Source organism: Carassius gibelio, chromosome A18, assembly GCF_023724105.1.
Source record: "Carassius gibelio isolate Cgi1373 ecotype wild population from Czech Republic chromosome A18, carGib1.2-hapl.c, whole genome shotgun sequence".
In the NCBI taxonomy this organism is placed as follows: domain Eukaryota; kingdom Metazoa; phylum Chordata; class Actinopteri; order Cypriniformes; family Cyprinidae; genus Carassius; species Carassius gibelio.
Genome location: NC_068388.1, coordinates 326,595 through 348,542, shown reverse-complemented (window position 1 = coordinate 348,542; position 21,948 = coordinate 326,595). Strand labels below are relative to the sequence as shown.

The window sequence follows — 21,948 nt, the reverse complement described above, 5'->3', positions numbered from 1 at the left end:
GTGCTGCTCATAATTTTGTGGACATCATGTTACATTTCAGGATTCAGTTCAAAAGCAGCATTTATTTGAAATAAAAATATTTATAACAAATGTCTTCACTGTCAGTTTTGATACATTTTATGAATCCTTGCTTAAGCATAAGTTTGTTTTAATAAAGTATAAAGAAAAAAAAATCATACTAACCCCAACCTTTTGAACAGTACTGCATATATTACTTTATCTGATGCTCAGCAATAGAGGTGTACATCTTGCAATGAAGGTCAATTTTAGCAGTATTTTTTTTTAAATGAATGGAAACTATCCTAGTACATAGTCATAGTCTATAAATACAGTGCGTTCCTGTTAAGAGAAGAGGCCCTTCACCACAGCACTGATCTCCACTCATTACAACACACTCACACAGGCAACATAATTAGTGACAGTTACAAAAACATAATATCAAAAACATGTCATTTTACATTCACTTATGTTATTACTTCATAGGTACAAATAATAAATATCAAGAAATCTTTGAACAGTGTGTCATGAAAGGGAGAAAGAGAGGGAGAGAAATGAAACATTGCCTTATCTGAATCCATTAAGGCACTTTGTTCATGCATATGACAGCATTAGAGAGGAACAAGCTGTCTGGTACAAGTGTCAAAGAAAAAGTTAAACTTTAAAAAGAAAGAACTTAAGAGAGACTCTAATAGTGCTAATACAGTTTGCCACTCGCTCTAAGCATGTATCATGCTGGCTGATAATCATGCTGCAACAAGAGACAGCAAAAATGTGATTTATTATTATGATGTTACTGACTATGAAAGCACATGCATCATGCATCACTACCTTAAAGCAAATAAGACTAACTAAACTAAACTCTGTTTCCCTGAAGCCATGCATGCACTGAAATCCCTTCATGCATGAGCAACACTTGAAAACACCAGCAGGAGGAAGATGAGATGAACTTAAAAGAGCCTTTATTTTGCTTTTAAGCCATTGCTTAGCACCCAATTAACCTTTAAAGCTGTCTCTGCAGCCTCTCTGAGGATGGAGGTAACTGAATGTGAAAGCCAGGGTTTTGTTCGGCAAACATAACGTGATAAGAAAAGAACAGCTTTGCATTTACAAGTCTGAATACAAAGCAAGAGACACTGCTGAGATGTGTCTAAGAGGACAGATGAGAAAAAATCAATTCCATTTGCAGCTGCATTGTGAATCAGAAGCAAAGCTGCCAATGTACATTAGCCAAACGCAAGAGTGTCTGTTTGGCTTTTGCATTCCCAGAAAACAAGAATGAAAAAAAGCTGCTAAAAGCATACTAATTAGGGATGAGCATGAGTAATCCAACAGTCAAGTACTCATTCTCCTAACTCGTTGACTAGCAAATACTACTCACAAATAGACTGTCACCTTTGCAAATGTAAAAAAAAAAAAACTGTTAGGGTACTTTGCTATTAGATTACTCTAAATGCTCATCCTTAGAACCAACAATTAACAGGTCACGGTCTGATGAACAAATACATGCAAAGCAAGTACAGTGCATCAGAGTCTGCATCTCTCTTTCTCGGTTACCTCTTTTTTGCGGTTCTTCAGCATGTTCTGGAACTTCGAGAGCTCCTTGTCCTGCTCTGCTTTGATCCTCTTGGCCTCATCTCTCAGCCGGTTGGTGTGGTCCTGCTCCAGACGCTCTATGGTCTGTTTCTGCTGTTTCTCAAGGTTCTCCACCTCTTGGTCATACTGACGTTTCTTTCCCTGGAGACAGAGTTAGAAAGAGGAATACAGTATTACTGTAAATGACCATGAATGCATGTCAAGCAACCTGAGCTTTGTCCTTGTGTCTCTCTGAAACATCAACAAGCTGTTAAACCTGAGCTAACAGTGAGCAGCCCAACCAAAATAAACAAAGGCTTCAATTAAGTTATTACCAAATTCAATGAGTTTGGAGCTAATCTTTCTGCTGTTGATGGCTGTCATTTTGCTTTCAATCAGAACATACATGATGTCAGGTGTGGGAGATATGGAAAAAAATATTCAGGAAAATCATGATTGACGATTTTATCATGATACTTTGTCATGTTGGTTTTACTATTTTGCAAGTTGCTTGAGCAGTACAGCCAAACTAATTTTTGTTAATGTTGTTAACCAAACAGTTACTGGTCCCCAGTGACTTCCAAAGTATTTTTTTCTACTATCAAAGTCAATGTGGACCAGCAACTGTTTGGTTACCCACATTCTTCAAAATATGTGCTTATGTGTTCAGCACAATAAATAAATTAATACAGGTTTGTGAAAACATGAGAGTAAGTAAATAATGACTGAATTAAAATTTTTGGGTGAACTCTACTTTTAAGTTGCAGGATGTTTAGTACTTTAAGTTGTTTTAAGACCTGCATGCATCCAATATAAAGACACGTGTGTGTTTCTCTCAACTGTTTACTTTCACTTTGGACATAACCAGTTGTATTTATGTAAACCTGTTGTGTTTTTGACAGTATTAGTGCAAACAGACACGAAAGATAACCAGTAAACAGGCGTTGTTTGACGGGCTTTTAAGTGTACACGATCAGAAAAAGCGAATATCAGAACAGCATACAAATGAAATATTTAACTGGCAAGGCTTTAAAGCACATACAAATAATGTACTTATGTGATTGTGAACAAGTGCAGTGTCCCGTGAGTGTAAATCTTGTGCCGAGTTAACATTTGATGTGAATGTATGTCGGGTTGTACAGTATATTGAGACGGAGGCGACAAAACTGCGCTGCAGCGCGATACTATAATATTTCTTCAAAAGAAGATCATTGAGACATTTTAATCGCCTGCAATCAAAAATCATGATATCGCACACAGCCCACTACATGGCGTTCAATAAAAAGCTATTTGAAAACAGATATTGGACCATATTTGAATGGGTGGAGCTATAGATCACAATATTACAAAAACAGAAACCAGGCATTGTTCGTTTCAGTGGTGGTCGGTTAGGACAAAATCTCAGATTAACATGAGAGAGATGGTTTATATGAATCAATCTTGTTGTGTCCCTGAATCATGCTACATCTGAGTCTAGTAAAGAAAACTAAAACAGTTCTTTCAGTGTTTAAGGACAAAACATAAGAGTATACAATAAACAGTGGATGACATTGGATTACAATTTTGAATGTAAAGAAAACTAGTGAGGGAATGAGGGTGCTGACCGCCATTTCCTGCTCGAAGCGTCTGAAGAGCTGCTCTTTCTGCTGCTGCAGTTTATTGCTGAGCTGCTGTTGAGCTCTTTGCTCCTCTTTTTGCAGCAGCCTCAGTTCTCTTAGCTCCTGACGCCTACAGAACAACAAACAATATAAAATATGATTTATGCATTAACAAGATAAATTATCATTTCGCTAATTTAACGAGAAACAGTAACTGATGTCAGCTTATATACCTCAAAAATCTCAGTTCCTCACTCTTGGTGTCATTGTCATTGACAATCTTGGATGTGGTGACACTGACTTCCACCCCGTCGACCATAAACTTGCGGGTCTTTTTCAGAGTTTTCTTTTGGCGCCTGTTGTCCTGTGGGATTGAATAAAGTTTAGTGACAATATTTTATATATATTATATATATATATATATATATATATATATATGGGCACAGTAATATATATACCTGTATTGAAAGAGAACCTTCTTTGTTTTTGGACAGGAAGCTGGAGATTGACAGATTAATGTCAATGCTGTTAGTATCTGCAGCAGAACTGCTGCCTGAGTCAGAGTCTTTCTCCTTTTCAGCATCAGGTTTCGTCACTTCTGAATTCTGGTCACTCTCAGGCACAGTAGGTGCTTCCTGGATCTCTGGTCTGTCTTCGTGGGCTTCTTGAGGTTCCTCTGTTGAGCTGACCTCCTCTACTTTTGCACCATTGATGACAACAACAGGGAATTCATTCACAGAGTTGTTCTCTTCTACATCTACCCCCTTGGTTGCAATATCGTCTTTGGGTTCTGAACCCTCCCCCTTATCTCCAGCTTTTTCTTGGTCTTCTATTGCCACTGGAGGAAGACCCTCCTTTATCTCTTGTGTAGAAACATCTGGTGAAGTTTCAGTTTGCTCCTCCTTTAACTCTTCTGTTGGGACATGTGGTGAGGGTACCGTTCTCTCATCTTCCACTGGTTCCTTTTTATTCATTACTTCTTCTGTCTCAATTTTGTCTTCAGTTATTTCTGCAACCTCATTTGATTCAGTGATGGCTTCTTCAGTAACACCAACAGATTTGTTCTCCGGTGCAGCTATATCTGAAGGTTGGGTAGGTTCCTCTTCTTCATCTTCGGTGGTTTGTGTTTTGGCTTCCTGCTGTGGTTCTTTATACTCTTCTTTTGTCTGCTGTGGTGGCTCTTCCACCTTCACTTCCTTCTTCTCTTCCTCCCCAGTTTCCTCACTGACGGTTACAATCTCTTGGAGGACAGTGTCATCTGATACTGGAGGGTTTGGCTGACCAGTAATCTCTTCTTCAATGGTCACAGGTGTGTGAGATTCGTCATGTTTAGGTATGGCTTCCTCACCTGAAGGTGATTCCTCATTGCTAGTATCTGATGGACTGGCTTCATTCATCTTCTCATCCTCAACATGGATGGATTCGCTGGTGTCTACCACCATGTCGGAGATCTTATCACTGACTTGATTGTCTGAACTGGGTTTTCTTTCAGGTTCAGCCTTCTCTGTGACAGACTCAAGAGCTGGCATATTCTGACACTGCCTCTCATCCTCCAAGCTGCCAAAGCTGGTGTCCGATAATGCACGTTTGTGTCCAGGCACCACCTACATATACCAAATGAAGATTAAAAAATGTCTGAAGCATCAAAATACTGTGTGCTGTGCAAGCGGATAATCAAAGAATTAAGCATGGAAACAAAGGCACCATATTATCAAGACAATTTCACATTCTCTGAATGGGTTTCTATGTTTTTAAAGTGGCTTATGTTCATACCGGCTGGGACTCTGGCTCTTCTTCCTCCTCTTCCTCTTTTCCTTCTTCAATCTCCTCAAACACTTCGGCTTTAGCCTCCGCAATCAGCTCTCGCAGTGGTTTGTTATCCATCACATTCGAAACAAATGGATGCTGAAAGTAGACCATGGCTGATTACTATCTTGCTCATTTTAATTTCATCCTTTCAACTGAAATGCAAGAAATACAAGATGGCCTAACCTGTAAGAGCTGCAATGCATTCCACCTGTTGTCTACATTCTTATCCAGTGCTTTCCGCAGGAAATCACTGAACTCAGGAGACCTGTTTAACACAGCGGAAGAACAAATATATAGCCTGTGTTGCATGTGAAGGGGCTTTAAATTTAGAGTATTACAGTCATAACTATTAAGCAACAGGCTATGCATTTCCAGGCTGATCATGTGTTGTGACTCAGAGTGGGCGACTGCTTTATATGATTCTTCAGCTCAGTAGCCTCCAGCCTGAATTTATAGTTTTTCAATTGGGTGGAGATGTATCATATCAGTCAAAACATTTCCAAGTACAACCCTTTAACTTAACTCACTGAAATATTCTGTCCTCAGAAACAATCAACATTGCTTATATTATTCGCATTTTACTTCAGTATTGTGGAAGATCATGGCACTGTGAGTCATAACTCTCACCATCGTGATGGAGTTAAGAGTGTGGGGGGCTCAGACTTTGCTATTTTTAGCAGGACTCTCATTGGGTTCATCTCGTGGTTGGGTGGCTCGATCTGTGCCAGCTCGATCAGAGTCACCCCCAGGGACCAGATGTCTGCTTTGTAGTCATACGGTCTGTCCTTCGACGTCTCACACATCACCACCTCGGGTGCCATCCTTACATTAAAGAGATTGAGGGAGGGAGGGAATTGTCAGCAACTGAGAATAAAGGAGCTTATTATGTGCCATATTAACAGCTCTGTTCTTATGTAGTGACAGATCTCATGATTCAATGCAAGATTTAATAACTGAGTGACTAACCAGTATGGTGTTCCAATGAAAGAGTCTCTTCTCTGAATGGTCTTTGTATTCTTTGCAGACACTCCAAAGTCAGCTGAGAAGAAACAGTGATAGTGACATACAATATGGCTGACATTCATAAACAATTTAACATTGATTAATAAACAAATTTAAAAGCTAAAATTAACATCTCAGTTTTCTTTAATACCATATTAACTGGTAAAGATACATTTCTGATTCTTTTTGACCAAAGGACATTTCCGTGACCTTTACAGATTTTTCGGGTTTCTGGACAAAAATGTAAAAAAATTTAATTACAGAGAAAATTTTAAAAAGAAAATTTAACAAATAAAAATAGTTAAATAAACTGAAATAATATACATATATACTAAAATATATATACACATTATATTATTAAAGAAATGAATAATTAAGTTTAAAATAAAAAAGTTTTTAATTAAACTTCTTGAAGCTATTACCTAATTTCACATCTCCATCTGAGGTAAGGAGAATATTTCCAGCCTTCAGGTCCCGGTGTATAATCTTATTCTCATGGAGGTAAGTCAGCGCCTCCAGCGTCTGTTTACACACAACCCGGATCTGAGGCTCTGTCAATGGCCGCTCCAGCTCTGCAGACACACACACACACATACATGCAAAAGAGTCACCACTAAGCAAGCACACTTTATCAGCTCTTTTTATTTGCAGTGATGTGTATTTAAGTTAATCTAGGCAAATAAACTACAATGTAACAGTTACAAAGGGCTATGGCTCATATGAACAGACTGTTGAATTATTCTCTGTTGTTGTCCCAGCACTGCTGGGATAGGCCCTCACAGAACAGACAGAAGGCAACAGAGGGAGTCATAACAGCACAAACAGTGAGTCAACAAAAGCTTTTGCATCATAAGAACACCTTCTCACCCAAACACCTCCCACAGAAACACCTCTCTTACAGGCTAAATGTAGAAGAGGCCAGATTTTCATCACAGCAGACTAAACAGTCATAAGAAAGAGGTTTTATTCTTACAGGACATTGTTTACAGTTGTGAAATGGTTTTTCCATCAACTATGGTGATTTGTGATTGGAAACCACTTTTGTAAATGGTACAGATGACACTGTACAAAAACTGGGGAAAAGGGACCATTTGTTAGGCATTAATGCATTGTTTTTGGCTGAATTAATACCACTGAGAGCCATGAAAAACTTGTAAAATCTACTTTTGGCATGGCATGTCACTGAAAAGATCTGATCCGTGTGGGGACATTTCAACAACGCTTCCAACCAACACAGAAAAGGGCTGAGTAGCTTAAAAAAGAGCCTAACCACTCCTTCATGTCTGACTTTGATAATTATATGGCCCATTCCAGTGGCAAAAATGAGCACAGTGTGCTGGTGTGCCAGTGAGGTCTGGAGGAATGGAACATCATCGGATGGTAAAACAGACTCAGACGACCACAGTGCCTTCTATTTCCTTCAATAAAACAAAGACCATAAAACTTACCCAACATCACAGCGTCTACCGCTCCTCCAGCACAAAACTCAATGAGAATCTAAAAAAGGGGTTGAAAGACAGAGATCAATACACTGATGCCACAGATTACACTGTTTACTTTATAAGTAAATATGTACAGTATAATGGTAACAGTTTAACATATCACATTAAGTGTTTGTACATTTTCCTCTGTTTTTTAATGATTACTGTTGTGATGTTGACCTTATTCTCATAGATTTACAATGATTAGTTATAGTAACTATTGTAATTATTGTCATTAGTGTGAACGGGCCTTAATCATAACCAAAACTCTGCTTTGTATGTGGAACATAATGACATTTTTGGGGGCATGGACCACTCTGTATTTTTAAATTCCTCCATGTTTTGTTGTTGCTCCCCATGTACATAACATAAGAAATCCTGCACACCAACAGCAGCGCAAATATATCTACCACAATATTTGGGTACAGTATGGGCATATTCATGGTTTCTTTCTAGCTTCTATTCAAAGCAGTAATGACTTCCTAAAAACCTTGCAAAACCAAGGCACTCAAAGATGAGTAAATTATAAAAAAATATATATTTTCTCATGGCTATAATGTTTAAAATGACTTCCCTTACAAACCTGTTCAGAGGTCTTTGTCAATGCCCCTCTCAGGCATCATTAGAACAACCGATGATGAGATGAGAGCATTATGTGAAATTGCTAACATAATTACTGGTTTTATTAGATTACCCAAGCATTCACTTATTTTTTGGTATATTGGATGGTATCCAACAGGAGTCATGTAAGAAACATAAAACTCTGAGTGAAATGATAAAGGCATTATGTAAGTGAACACCATCATAATACACTGACCACAGCAGCTGGTCATTAATACACCACCTAAGGTAACAGGTGCTGAAGGAAAATCAATACAAACCTTATATCATGCTATCACCCATGAGACAAGAGTACACAAACCCATCACCCATCATCACAAACCCAGAGAACTTACAGTTTATTAAACACACCTCTTCACTAGGCTAGAGAGCTTCAGCTCTTCCAAACAATGTTGACTCATACTGTGTCTCAACTCACTATGAACACTTACAGGAGGCTAGAATTACGTGGCAAACAATTGACTGCTGTGGAGATTTTAGGCAGCTTTCTATGAATGTTTTACTCAGCTGACACTGATTGTAGGAACGATCTCTCTGCGCATTAAGAAGCATGCTTGTGCTGCTATGAGCTATGCATTCATATCTCTTTATTAGCAGCCAGGCTAAGCAGACTGGACTTGCATCTAATTAATTCATGAGTACTTTCTCTGGTCATTTAAAATAGGCCATTATCCTTCTATACATGCCAACCGCAGAGAGGAGGATCATATGAAACCATCCTGCCGTAATTATCCTGGGAGCTCTATGGAAGAAAAACAGGATCCACTGACACCCTTTAGACAGGGATGAATAGAGAGGTATTATTGCAGACTAATATGGAGCTGTTACGCCTTGCCATTGTCATTATTCAGTATTAAATTATGAAACATTAAATCAGCAGGTTTATGAATTGTTAAAATAAATCCTGTGATGCATTTTTTAATGTTGCTGTGGAGAAAGAATTAATAAAAAAAAGGCATATACATTGAGTTACAAAATTGTTACAAAGCCCAGAATGAACATTATTCTTCTTTAATAGCCTGTAAGTAAAAGAGGAAAACTGATTTGTGTACAAACACTTCTTAACCAACAGATAGTGCTACTCTTCGATGAGTAAGGCGAGAGTGAAGTGTGCACTCACTCCTACTCCTCCTACAGAGGTCACTGTGTGTGTGCGTGTGTGTGTGTGTGTGTGTGTGTGTCTGATGTCAGCTGATGTAACCAAACCCCTCCTGAGAAGAGTCACTCACCCAGAGTTTGCTCTCATAATAGAAAGCATCCAGCAGTTTGACTATATACTGATGGTCACAGGAGGCGAGGATGTCGATCTCTACCATGTAGTCCTCCAGCTCCTCTTCTGTTTTGGTATCGATCACTTTAGCAGCAGCCAGGATCCCGGTCTGTTTGTTTTGAGCCTGTGATAAAAGCAACCAGTGGGAAACATTCAACAGGTAGCAAAAGCATACAAAGGCTTGATGCGACGATGTTTTACAAGCCTGGCATTCAAACAGCAGCTCATGCAGTGGTTTATTGAAAATGACAGGGCCTTTTTCTTCATTCTTTAACAAATATTCATCTAAGCTGTAATAACTGTTAATGCCATTGCAAGTCATACTTCTTGTATCCTGCTAGGGATATATATATATTTTGGGTCGTATTTTTAAAACCTATTTCTCTTTCTCTTTGAGAATATGTTTGCCCTATTTTACCAAGGTCCATTCACTTTAACATTTCTGGCCTCGCCACTGCTATGATGTGCCTCTGTAAAATGCCACCCAATCAGACACAATAATAATTTGAAGCTCAATTTCGCTGGGACTGCCCACACAGCATTCCCTAAATGTTTGATGCATATACCCTCTATGCACACCTTGGCTATAGAATTTTTTTTGTTTACTTGCTAGACTGATATATACAGTCATGGCCAAAAGTTTTGGCAGTGACATAAATATTGTGTTTTTAAAGGTTTGCTGCTTCAGTATTTTTAGATAATTTTTTCACATTTCTATGGTATACTGAAAAACAATATTAAGCATATATTAAGTTTTAAAGGCTTTTATTGGCAAAAAATATAATGAGTCAATATTTACAGTGTTGCCCCTTGTTCTTCATAACCTCTGCAATTCACTCATACTGTAAATTAGCTTATGTGCCTAATCCTGACTGATGGCGATCCATTCTTGCGTTATTCTTGGAGTTTTTTTGCTTGTCCACTCAACTTTTGAGGACTGACCTCAGGTTCTCTATGGGACTGAGATCCAGGGATTTGCTTGGCAACGGATCCAAAATTTTGATGTTATGATGTTTGAGTCACTTCTTCATCATTCTTGCTTTGTAACATAGTGCTCGATCATGCTGGAAAATGCATGCTTGGATCGTTGGACAAAGTCACTCTTGCAGGATGTTTTGATACCATTCTTTATTCATGGCAGTGTTTTTGGGCAGAATTATGAGCAAGCTCACTCCCTTGGTTGAAAAACAACTCCACACATGGATGGTCTTAGGATGCTTCACAGTTGGCACGTCACAGGACTCATGGTAGCGTTCACCTTTTCTTCTCTAAAAAATAAATTTTTCTAGATGTTCCAAACAGTCGGAAGCTTCATCAGAGAAAATAACTTGACACCAGGCCGTTGTCCAAAAGTCTTGCTCTCACACAAACCTGTTGCCATTCCTGAGCAAGCTCTGCACTGCTGGAGACACGATACTGTAGCTGACTCCTCTGGAGAAGACGGTCCTGCTGCTTGCTGGACACTCTGGGACGTCCTGAAGACTTCTTCACTGCAGTCAAACCTCTCTTCTTGAAGTTCTTGATAATCTGGTAAATAGTTCTTTCAGGTGCAATATTTTTTGTAACAATTTCCTTTCATGTGAAGCCATTTTGATGCAAAGCGATGATGGCTGCATGTGTTTCTTTGAGGTAACCACTGCTAACAAGAACAAAATGTTTGGAAGCTCTTCTTACCTCCTTTTATAGCAATCAGTCTGCTCTTACAATCAAATAAGTATGAAAGTGATTAACTTGAGTAGTACTCATTCACACTTTCACTTGTGCTGATGATATGATTAGTCAAATTAATGTTAGCTGGTCATTTTGTGTCAGGATTTAAAAAAACAGTAGTTTAAAATTAATTTTTGGGCTAATTAATATTTTAGCAATTATTTAAAATGCATCTCATCACTAACAATAATCTAGAAACAATAATTTAAAAAGATGTGCCATTTCACAAACATAAGCTTTATATATATATAATATATATAAATATATAATGTGATATTATTATAATCAATCATTATTTAATGATAGATCTTTATTCATTAGAATCAAAACTTGGTAACAATGTGCATATTTGTCATTTTAACTGAACTTGTGGTGGTTCTTAAGATATTTTTGGTCATTCAGTTTTTCTGTTTAAAAAAATAAATAAATGAAATAATGATTTGCTGTATTCAAAACAGGGACACTAATAAGTGAGCGCCAGCCAATGATATTGCTTTTTGCGCATTAGCTTCGCCCACGACCAGAGAAACCGTCAGTATCTTATGGTTGTTCTTAAAAGCTTAAGAAATCCAAATGAACACAGATACAACAAAGAATATCATTTTCACGTAGCGCATCAGTTCAGTATGATATGTAGACTCTCTCAGTCTCTTTGCATGTGTGAGAAATGGTGCCTTCAGCAAAGCAACAGCGAGTTGTGTGCCTTCACATTACAGTACGTCATAGGTACAATGCGCATCCATTGATATTAACTGAAAAATAGCACAGATCGTTTTAAACTCTGAAGCGCTCAGTCAGTGTTCAGTAATGAGTGAAAATATATCCATGCTAAACTTGATATTAGCCTCCAACTCACACACTGGCAAGTAAAATCTAAGTATTTAATTGGCCAGTGGCTAACAATAGATATTACGCCTCACATGAAACACTGGATTTATTTTAAAAAATAAAATACACTGTGAACTGTCTGACATATGTTGCTTTGTACTAATTTTAGGGATGCACGATATTGGATTTTGGCCGATATTCGATATGCCGATATTTTCAAAATAATTTTGGCCGATGCCGATACCGATATCGATATATATACAAATATATACTGATATATTTAAACTTTAATTTTACTGAAGAGAAATCCATGTATCTCTTCTGTACGGATTCTACCATAAATTTATTATTTTACAAATGTAGACAGACATTCACATCTGAAAAACAGGTCAATTATTTCACTTGGAGAATATCGGTTTGGCTCATCGGCAGAAATATTCATATCGGCCGATACCGATAATGGTCATTTTAAGCTTTTATCGGCCGATACCGATATTGTGCCGATATTATCATGCATCCCTAACTAATTTATCACTTTATTTTAAACAGGTATTACCTTAATGGCATGATAGGTAAGATCAGTATCGCTTTGTAGTAAAAATAAAATAAAATAAAACCATCAATAAATAGAAGGAACTTCAGTGTACAACATGTAATTTACAGCTAAAATTACTGAGAAAGAAACAAATTCCTGAATGTACCCTGAGATTAGTCTATTGCCTTTGACCCACTTTGTTACAAAAGCACTTATTCACAGCTTTACTCCAACAGGAGAGACATTCAGATTGAGACCCATAACCATCAAAGCACACCGGCCTTTCTTCAAAATTCATTTATTACAATACTACATGATTGAGCAAAAAGCCAATAACACATTTGTAACAGTTTTATGAAATTCATGGAATAATGAACATGAGATATAGATCTATGATAACAAGAAATGGAAACATTTTGTAAAAGATTAGCCCCACCCTGTAAATCTGCAACTGACACATCAGCAAAACACCATCTTTCCTTTAAAAAAGCAGAAGAAGAATGGTTACCTCATCTAGAGGCGTGCCAGAGGCTGTTTGAGGAAATACACATCTCAATGAGGCTTTGAGGTCATCCCTAGGAGCTACAATACGAAAACAATTAAACCCCTGCAGTTGTGTTAAGTGTCTGGATTAGCTAACCGTTCCAGAATATTCTATTCAAAATGGAAATGAATAATGGCGGGTGTAACGTGTTATTCCATTCAAACTCCTTCCATCTATGCCAAGGAACACTGTCTCTATTCTGGAATCAATCTCAGTGTTTACAGCTAGACAAAAACACAGAGGAGCAGACAGAGAAAGGAAAGGGTCAAGTTTACGGTGAAGTGTGCGGGTGGATCAGAGTATATTGTAACAAAAGAAGTCTTCTCTTGCCATTTCACTTTGCACTACTTCACACCTGTTCTATCCTCAGACCAACAGGACATTAACACAGCATCTGTATATCTGAAACAACTACAAAAGTAGGATTCATTTGGTTTCCATTGTTGCTCCACATAACCAGTGAGTCTGGGCAGGTCACTCTTGTCATACTTCATCAGAAGAGTAAATAACTATTGTAATAATAGACACAAGAACAAACACTGACAGGTCGCTTGCAAGCCTATCTCATTGTTTAAAGAAAGACAAAAGACTGGTCAATAAAACTAAATAACAAATTCAGGTCATACACCAGTCAAGCAAATCTTAAATTCACAATATAACAAGGTAACAACACAACTTTTCTTGTGTACTGTGATTGACATATTTGTAATACATTATACAAAAAGAAAAATATGGGGTAGCAGCTCTGTTTATTGGTTGTTGATTATATTTTGAGATTGCAGCTCGCATTGGACTATGGCGGGGCAGGGATTAAGCTGACTAAATGAGTGGAGAATTCCTGCCTGCATCACCAGAAACAAGTCAGCTGTTTTCACTGAAAGATCCAGTGATGACAATTTAGGGGTCAAATAAATAATTAAAAAAACAAACATGCCTTGATGAATTGTTCACATGCTATGGCAAAATAGATAAGGCGAATTGTCATTTCGTGCTTACTTGAATCAAATCAACCAATCAGTTCTCTTCTCAGAAATCCACATACTAAACTTGTCAAAGAAAACATGTAGGATGGGGCTTGATTTTATCCATCTGGAAATGAGTGAATGGTAGGGGTGTGCCGGTTTCAGAATTGGTGATGACGGTTATGACGTGAGTCAAATGTGATGGTTCATAACATAACCGTCGGGGGGGGGGGGGGTCCAAGTCAATTGGTTGTTCTTGGAGATAGCGGGTTAACTCCGTGTCAGCGCGCGCTCTGATCGGTAAAGGGGCAGAGATTTCAGACCTCCGTTTATTAAGGAGATCTGTCACAAAACTCATCATCCGCGCCAACGTTTTTTGAGCAAATTTCAAAGCCGCACCCGCCCGACATCCGCTGATTGTTTTGGGGTCTATGGCGATGCAATGCTTTGCTGATGCGAGCCGCAAAAAAAAAGCCATTGCCATTTGCCCATTAGCTCCGCCCACTACCGGAGAAACTGGTATGTCTTCTGCTTGTTCGAAAATGAATATGAATATTTCTAAATTTAATCCATTATTTTGACAGGAGAGGACAACAAAGAATAGTTTACATATAGCGTGTTGTTTAAGCGTGGTAAGACTCTCGCTCTCTCTCTCTTTGCATGTGTGAGAAACAGCGCTATCAGTAAAGTGACGGTGAGTCGTGTGCCTTCACAAAGAGTTTACAGAGTGTCAAATACAGGTGCGCTGTGTGTCCATTGAGATGAGCTGAAAAGTTCAGATCGCTTGAAGGAGAGAGAACTCTGAAGCTCAGATGCTGAAATTAGTGCAAGCGTCATGCGCTTCAGTCTATGTAGTAAACAAACCTGCACGTCTCTGCCATTCATTAATTCACACAGAGACGCGCAGAACACGGATTTATATTTTAAACAAATTTTGCGGCTTAACATTTACAAATACTGGTCCATATGGAGATTTGATTTGATTATTTTATGCTAACTTTGGCAAATTCCATGACTGTCCATATTAAAATGCAAGTTTCATTTTCATGACTGGATTTCGAGATTCCGTCCTCTTTTTTTGCTTCATGGAAATCATAGAGCAAATTTCAAAGCCGCACCCGCCCGCCATCCGCTGCTTGTTTTGCGGTCTATGGCGATGCAATGCTTTGCTGATGCGAGCCGCAAAAAAAAAGCCATTGTCTGTTCTAGAAAGGATGCAGCAAAGATATTTAATGCTAGAGTATGAAGCATAGGCCTACGCTGAGTTTCATTTACGATGAGATGTGCTCTAGTTCACAGTGCAGTGCAAGTGAACGCGGCGCGCTGGTGCTTCCATGTCACGGTTATCATTGTCTGCTTTACTTGCTTTTTATTTATTAAAATACATGCAATTGGTTGATGAAACATTTATTAAAATTAAGATAAAATTTGTACAAAACGAAATTCGTTTTTAAGAAAGGTTTTCTACAAAGCAAAATTTTATGAAGTGGTAAATATCATGTCTGACGATTTACAAAACTTCATTAAGTGGTAAAAACCATGTCTCCCGATATATTGCGCATCTTATGATCCTAACTAAAAAATGAAAATAAGTTTTGATAAAAAATGTTTGTAAAAAATATTTTAATGACACGGTTTTGGCGGTTATAGAGTTCTAATGACGGTGTTCAACTATAACCGTCGGTCTCACGGTTATATACTAACCGTCACACCCCTAGTGAATGGTGGGTGTGAGATATCAGAATGGAGCCGTGTTGAATGCGAGTTTACTATAAACACAGCCAGAATACCCATTTGTCTATTGATTAATCTATCCAATAGCCAGCATGGTTCTAAACGATGTCACTGGACAAGGAAAGTTGTTATTGTATTCGGATTAATGATTGCTAAGACAAACAACTGCTTTTCCATTATGGAATAATATTCACTGATGAATCTTTCGCTGACCTTGAATGTACATTAATGCTTTGAATATGTTTTGAAGAGGCACAAGATACAGCACACTGTACATCACACTACAGGCAAGAGAGAGGTGAGGAAAAACAGAGAAAAGATCAAGAAACAGAAGTGAACCTCTGGCAAACCACACAAGTAACAGATGTTTATCGCGGTGTCCCACACCACTAGCATCACTGCATGGCTGCTAAACAGAGGCAGGAAGACACTGCTGATTCACTCTCTAGATCAACATTCATTCATTCAGATTAGGGCTGGGCGATAATTCGATAACGATAATTATTGCTTTATAATTTTCCTCGATTAAACGATATGAAGAGCACTAAACAGCGCTGTGAGATCCAGTACTTGAATTCAGCAATGAACACACATGCCAAACATGCCAAATTTGTGATTAAGACAAATAGGCTACCTAAAAAAAAGTTATGCAGTTTATATAGTTATATTTTTACCATGGTATTGAGGTGCTATATGTTTTAACTGTGTTTATCATAATTAAAATGTATGCTACTATGGGAGACCAATGCTCAATAATAATTAAAAAAAAAACCTTGTTCAGAATACATTTAACCATAGGTTGCTACAATTTGTACAGATGTTACTGATTTCGATAATGAACAAAATTTTACCACTGCATCCTAACTCGAGGTGCATTTTTTAAGAGACAAAAAAGTGGCTACTATTAATATTATTAGGCAACTCAAACCTGTTTCTTGATTTTAAACAATATCACTCATTAGATTATTAGATTACATTAGATTATTAGAAAATGAATGGGTCTGGTTTCTACAACTTTCACTTCGGAGCAAAAATCTGGCTTTAACCCCTTACTAGTAATCCCCCTTTTTTGGCATGGAGACCGAAATTACATACCCAAAATAAAAAGGTTTCTGCTCATGATTCTTTCTGACTAGATTCATAATCAACCTTTGTTCACAAAGCTGACACTTTAAAGTTTACGGTTCAGGAATCAGAATCACTCAGACTGTTATGATAATAGAGATATATAAGCTCAAACATAAAAACAAAAATAAAAATATTAAAAACATATGTTTTAAATGTATTTAAAAAAATGTTGATGTAGGAAATGAGTTTGAAAACACAGTGTAGCTAAGGCCACAAGTCTTCCAAGACTTCATAAAAAATTTCATAATCGAATCTGTAAAACTGTGAATTTTATGAAATATTTTCTAAGGCCATGTCATGTGTGTTTTTAGAGAAGGCTATTCAGATTGATTTATGGCCCTTGTCATCTCTGTAAGATCTCACATGTAAACTTTCCTGTGCTCTTTGTGTATGTTTCACTGTTGAAAACTGCCCGAATCATGATTGTATTGTTCTCACCAAACGGTTCTTTCACACCTCCGCCAAGTATGACACATTATCCGCATTATTCTTTTATCATTATTCTTTTGTTTTTATTCCACCTTTATTAGCCTTGATTGTGGTTTTTCAGGCTTTACAAAGCAACAAAGCAGCGATCTCACTTCAGTCTCTCTTTGCATTTAGCCTTTAGCGATCAGGGGTGGAATTTGGTCGTTTACTGTTGTAAAAATATGTTATTTGTAGCCTTTTTCATCGCTGCACAAGTTAGCATTTCCGATGTACATTTTCGATTTTTTTTATAAAAACGCCCCAGATCTCAAGAAATTCTCATACCAAGCTTTACTATCGTAATCGCGGGTTTATTATTCGGATATTTTGTGTGTACAGAGGTGTTTCAGTGTTGTTTTGGCCAGATAACTACCAGGAAGTGTGCAGGAAGCATGTGACACGATGGGGCGGTGTCCAGATATGAAACTCTAAGATTGACGTTTGAAAGACCCAATCAGAGTCTGAGTCACACACCGCACGAGCTGTGACTACTGCACGCACACAGAGATCGCTGGGAGAGGCTGTTTATCATCTGATCGCATAAATCCGTGGAAAATGAATATAAATGACGATTCTGTCTGAAGAAATATGAAGTAAACATCAGTAAATATATCCATATATCTCCGCAGATATGCATCTTTGGTCTGTAAATCCTTATTGACGCTGTTCAGTGAGTCTATGTGAACACAAATAAACCGCTCTTGACGTGACTGAATATGAGTGAGTTGTGAATTTCTATTCAAAATGTGGCATAATACGGATTTATTATTTTGCACTCCTGACAAAAATCACTAAATATCTGTCACTGCAACAATGTTTTATCAAAATATTGGTCAAATATCGAAGCTTGAGTCTTTAAACTTTCCATTGATGCACAGTTTGTCCAGATGAAGTAAGACAGTGATGTTTAATGTGCTGTGAAAGTGAAACAATAATAAACTGGGGCCGTCAGCGATGTTTGCACGCAAAGGGGTTAAACTGGAAAGAAATAAAGATTTGACATTTATTCTGATAATTATCAATATTGACAGATATTATCATGATCATTTTTTGGCCATATTGTCCACCCCTAATTCACATACAGTGCTACTTTCTCTTTGGACAATGCATTTACATGACTCATGTTTCCTCACTAATTTAGAATAAGATGTCCATAAACTGAGAACACTGACTATATTTTGCAAAAGGTTTTGTATAACAAGCAGCAGATTATCTGTCACTAACGATACCTCGATGTGTGTTTTAGTATGTTATACAATATATTTAGTATGTCACGCCCAACTTATGGTGTCAGAAACACAATGCATTCCATAAACGGGAGCAGTATGGAAATATTTCAAAGAGATTAAAGCCTGAAGCTAATGGTTTGAATTGTGTGTGATTTAATTAACTACAACTGGTCCTACAACATCAGCAAAAAACACATGAACTAAGAACCTAATAAGTTTGACTCTTGTTCATGTTCAGTTAAGAAGGTCATGTCATTAGGTTTAATATATATGCATTGTATGATGAAGTTGCACAACATATCATCCTTCACTTCTTTACCGCCCTTTTTAAAATGTTTACCATATCAAAAATGGTTTCTGAGAAAATACCATATTTTCTACAGTTGTTTAAACTACCATGAAGTAAGGATGTGACAGTGAAGAGACTTTTGCACTGGTTAATTGACGTGTGATAACACGAGTAATGCCGGTATCGCAGTTGAGGCAGGGAAGTTCCCTCTTCTCCTCACTTTCCTTGGCTTTTAAATGGCTTGTAAAAGTGGCGTGCACCTTTTACTTTCACTTTCAAATAGCGGCAATTTGGCCGTTCATTTTAAGTTCACTTTCCTTCACTTTTAAATAGCTTAAAAGCACATCTAACTTCTGAATTAGCATCAATTTGGCGTTTGTTGCTTGAGTACAATAACAAAATACAATGTCAGACTCACTTTAGCCCATATTAAAACAAATAAAACTACACCATGCTATGGGGCAAACAATGCCTAATATAAAAGTTTTAATAGGTATACAAAACAAACTGGAAATTAGTCAACATGCATAATATATATAACCAAATAAATAAGAAATGTAGAACGTTTATTAGCAAAATGAGTAAGAAAGCTTGGAGGCACGGCATATACCTTGATGTCAAATAAAATGAATGACACTAAGTTTAAATAAAGTAAAATTAGCAAACAATGTGCAAATAATTAAATAAGAAACAAATATTTAAAGAAACTTCCAAAATCACCTTAGATAGACGGCAAAAGTCAACAGGCTGACACTTTCTTTAAAACAGGGTAACACATATATATGTGTTACCCTGTTTTAAAGAAAGTGTCAGTGCTGGTCATGATAACATCATATGACAATGAACCATAAGAACAGAGCTGAAATCGAATAGTTTAATATTAAAGTAAAATCTATGGAACACAAAATTAGATGGTAGTCAAAATGACTCCCAGTCACCATTCACTTTCATTGTATGGAACACAGATGCAACTGAATGGAGACGGGGGGGGGGGGGGGGGGGGGGGGCTCGCAGTCATACTGTTTTACACTCAAACAGGTTTGAAAAGACATAAAGGTAAAATTATAATAAGAATAATAAGAATAATGACATAAATTACATTTCGGAGTGAACCTTTAGGATTAATCAGTATTGTAAAAATACAAATACACTCAGGTGACACAATCAACTAACGTTACTGGATGATATTTACCTTGTAGACTTTCCCGAAGGCTCCATCCCCGAGTTCCCCCACGATCTCCCACACCTCCTCTGGGTTGACATCTCTGTGAACGTGCTCATACTGTTTCTTCTTTTTCTCCGTGCCCAGCTTAAATATCTTCCGAAAATTGAAAAAGGACATTTTCTAAACGCAATCTGAATGACTATCGGTAAAAACAAAGTGAATGACACGACATAAACTGTTAATACTGTACTAAACGAATCGCTTGGGGAGTTGGCTAATGGGCTAGCTGTGGATGATCGATCCCCCCAGCTAACTCACTTAACTATACATTTGCAGACAGCTCCAAGCAATCCTGTGAATGATGGCAATGATATTAGTCTCCCTGAAAGTGGCAGAGATCAGTCTTCATGTGGCATGTCGCGTCTCCATAAGAGTGAATCATCAAGGCGACTCCTTCATACAGGGATGGAAAAGTAACAGTCCACTTCCTCAGCTAGCTTCACAACGGCTAACGTACATGTGTGTCATCTTCTGTATTTACCGCCCCGTAAAATAAATAGAAAATACAGCCTCCTAGTCAAAAAAGCATCGAGTAATCAAAAATGTCGTTTTTAAAAATAAAAAAAACGACATAAAAATCCATAGGGGTGGAGGCGGATAGGCAGCTAGTAACACCGTAAAAATGCAGAGCGGATGCTGATGACCAAACTCCTGACCGTGCTCAGTCTATTCGGGAGGGGTGTGTTTTACAGCTTAGCCAGCCAAACCATAGAACACCAGCAGGCCAGTGGACACTGCTCACGGTGTTCAGGGGGGTGTTTGTCGCGCCTTGACCAACGGTTGCTCGGGTCTGTTGTGACTAACTTCTCGAAGATGTCGCTCGCTGGAAGACTCGAAGCGCGTGCCCGATTGGGGAAATAATATGGGGCATCGGACTGGACAAAAGTGAAGCGAACGCCGAGAGAGAGAGAGAGAGAGAGAGAGAGAGAGATACACATTGCGCGAGAGAGACCGAGTGCGTCCGAGAGAGACCGATTGCGTCCGAGTGAGATGAAGAGTGCGCGAGAGAGACCGACAGTGCGCGAGAGAGTCCGAGTGAGATCGAGAGTGAGCGAGAGAGGCCGACAGTGCGCGAGAGAGGCCGACAGTGCGCGAGAGTATCCGAGTGAGATCGAGAGTGCGCGAGAGAGTCCGAGTGAGATCGAGAGTGAGCGAGAGAGGCCGACAGTGCGCGAGAGTATCCGAGTGAGATCGAGAGTGCGCGAGAGAGTCCGAGAGAGATCGAGAGTGCGCGAGAGAGTCCGAGAGAGATCGAGAGTGCGCGAGAGAGTCCGAGTGCGTCCGAGAGAGATCGAGAGTGCGCGAGAGAGACCGACCGAAAAATGTTATTATATTTAGCAAAATAAGATGTAAAAAATACATTACTATTTCTATGAAAGGCACATAATACATTAGGGGTGCCCAATGCTGTTTCAGGATATCCATTTTCCTTCATATTCCAGTGCAAGTTCAGTGCCAGCACAGTGTAAAGACAACCAATATGCACATAATAAACAAACAAAATCTTTAAACTTTTACGTTTGCTCTTTTTTTGCCAGAGTTTCCTCAGTGTGGCAGGGGAACATTTCAGTCTGCCTAATGGTGATCTTAATTCGATATCCAGTGTCTTTCTAGTCCCTGCCAGTACTAAGATAAAGGTCAGCCTTTTACTGAGCTTGTAATTTAGCAAAATCAACAGAAAATGTTGGACTCGCATCAGGAAGATCTCCACAAACCAGTGGCACTTCAGGAAAAAAAATTACTCTTTCCTGTGCAGAATGGTAAAGTCATACATATCCATTTCAAATATTGAATGTACTCTTCTACCAGTCGGATCATTATCAGCTGCTGCCTTTTATATTTAACAATGATAATCTTGAATGAGGCCCCTGACAAGAAATGTCTGAAATGTCAACCAGAACACACCACAGCCCAAAGTTCATGGTCATAAGTTGACCATTTAT

At 38.3% G+C, this 21,948-nt stretch overlaps 1 protein-coding gene across 1 annotated transcript; it reads right to left on the bottom strand.

The window, feature by feature from the left end:
• Positions 1 to 8: 8 nt before the first annotated feature.
• LOC127934140 (STE20-like serine/threonine-protein kinase) lies at positions 9 to 21,026 on the bottom strand. The gene is made up of 12 exons (XM_052531310.1): positions 19,973 to 21,026; positions 9,313 to 9,477; positions 7,430 to 7,478; positions 6,404 to 6,553; positions 5,946 to 6,018; positions 5,607 to 5,801; positions 5,163 to 5,244; positions 4,944 to 5,075; positions 3,629 to 4,774; positions 3,404 to 3,534; positions 3,177 to 3,300; positions 9 to 1,734 (listed from the first exon to the last, which is right to left on the bottom strand). The coding sequence occupies exons 1-12, from the start codon at positions 20,120 to 20,122 to the stop codon at positions 1,525 to 1,527; spliced, it is 2,607 nt and encodes an 868-aa protein (XP_052387270.1). The 5' UTR covers positions 20,123 to 21,026; the 3' UTR covers positions 9 to 1,524.
• Positions 21,027 to 21,948: the final 922 nt, after the last annotated feature.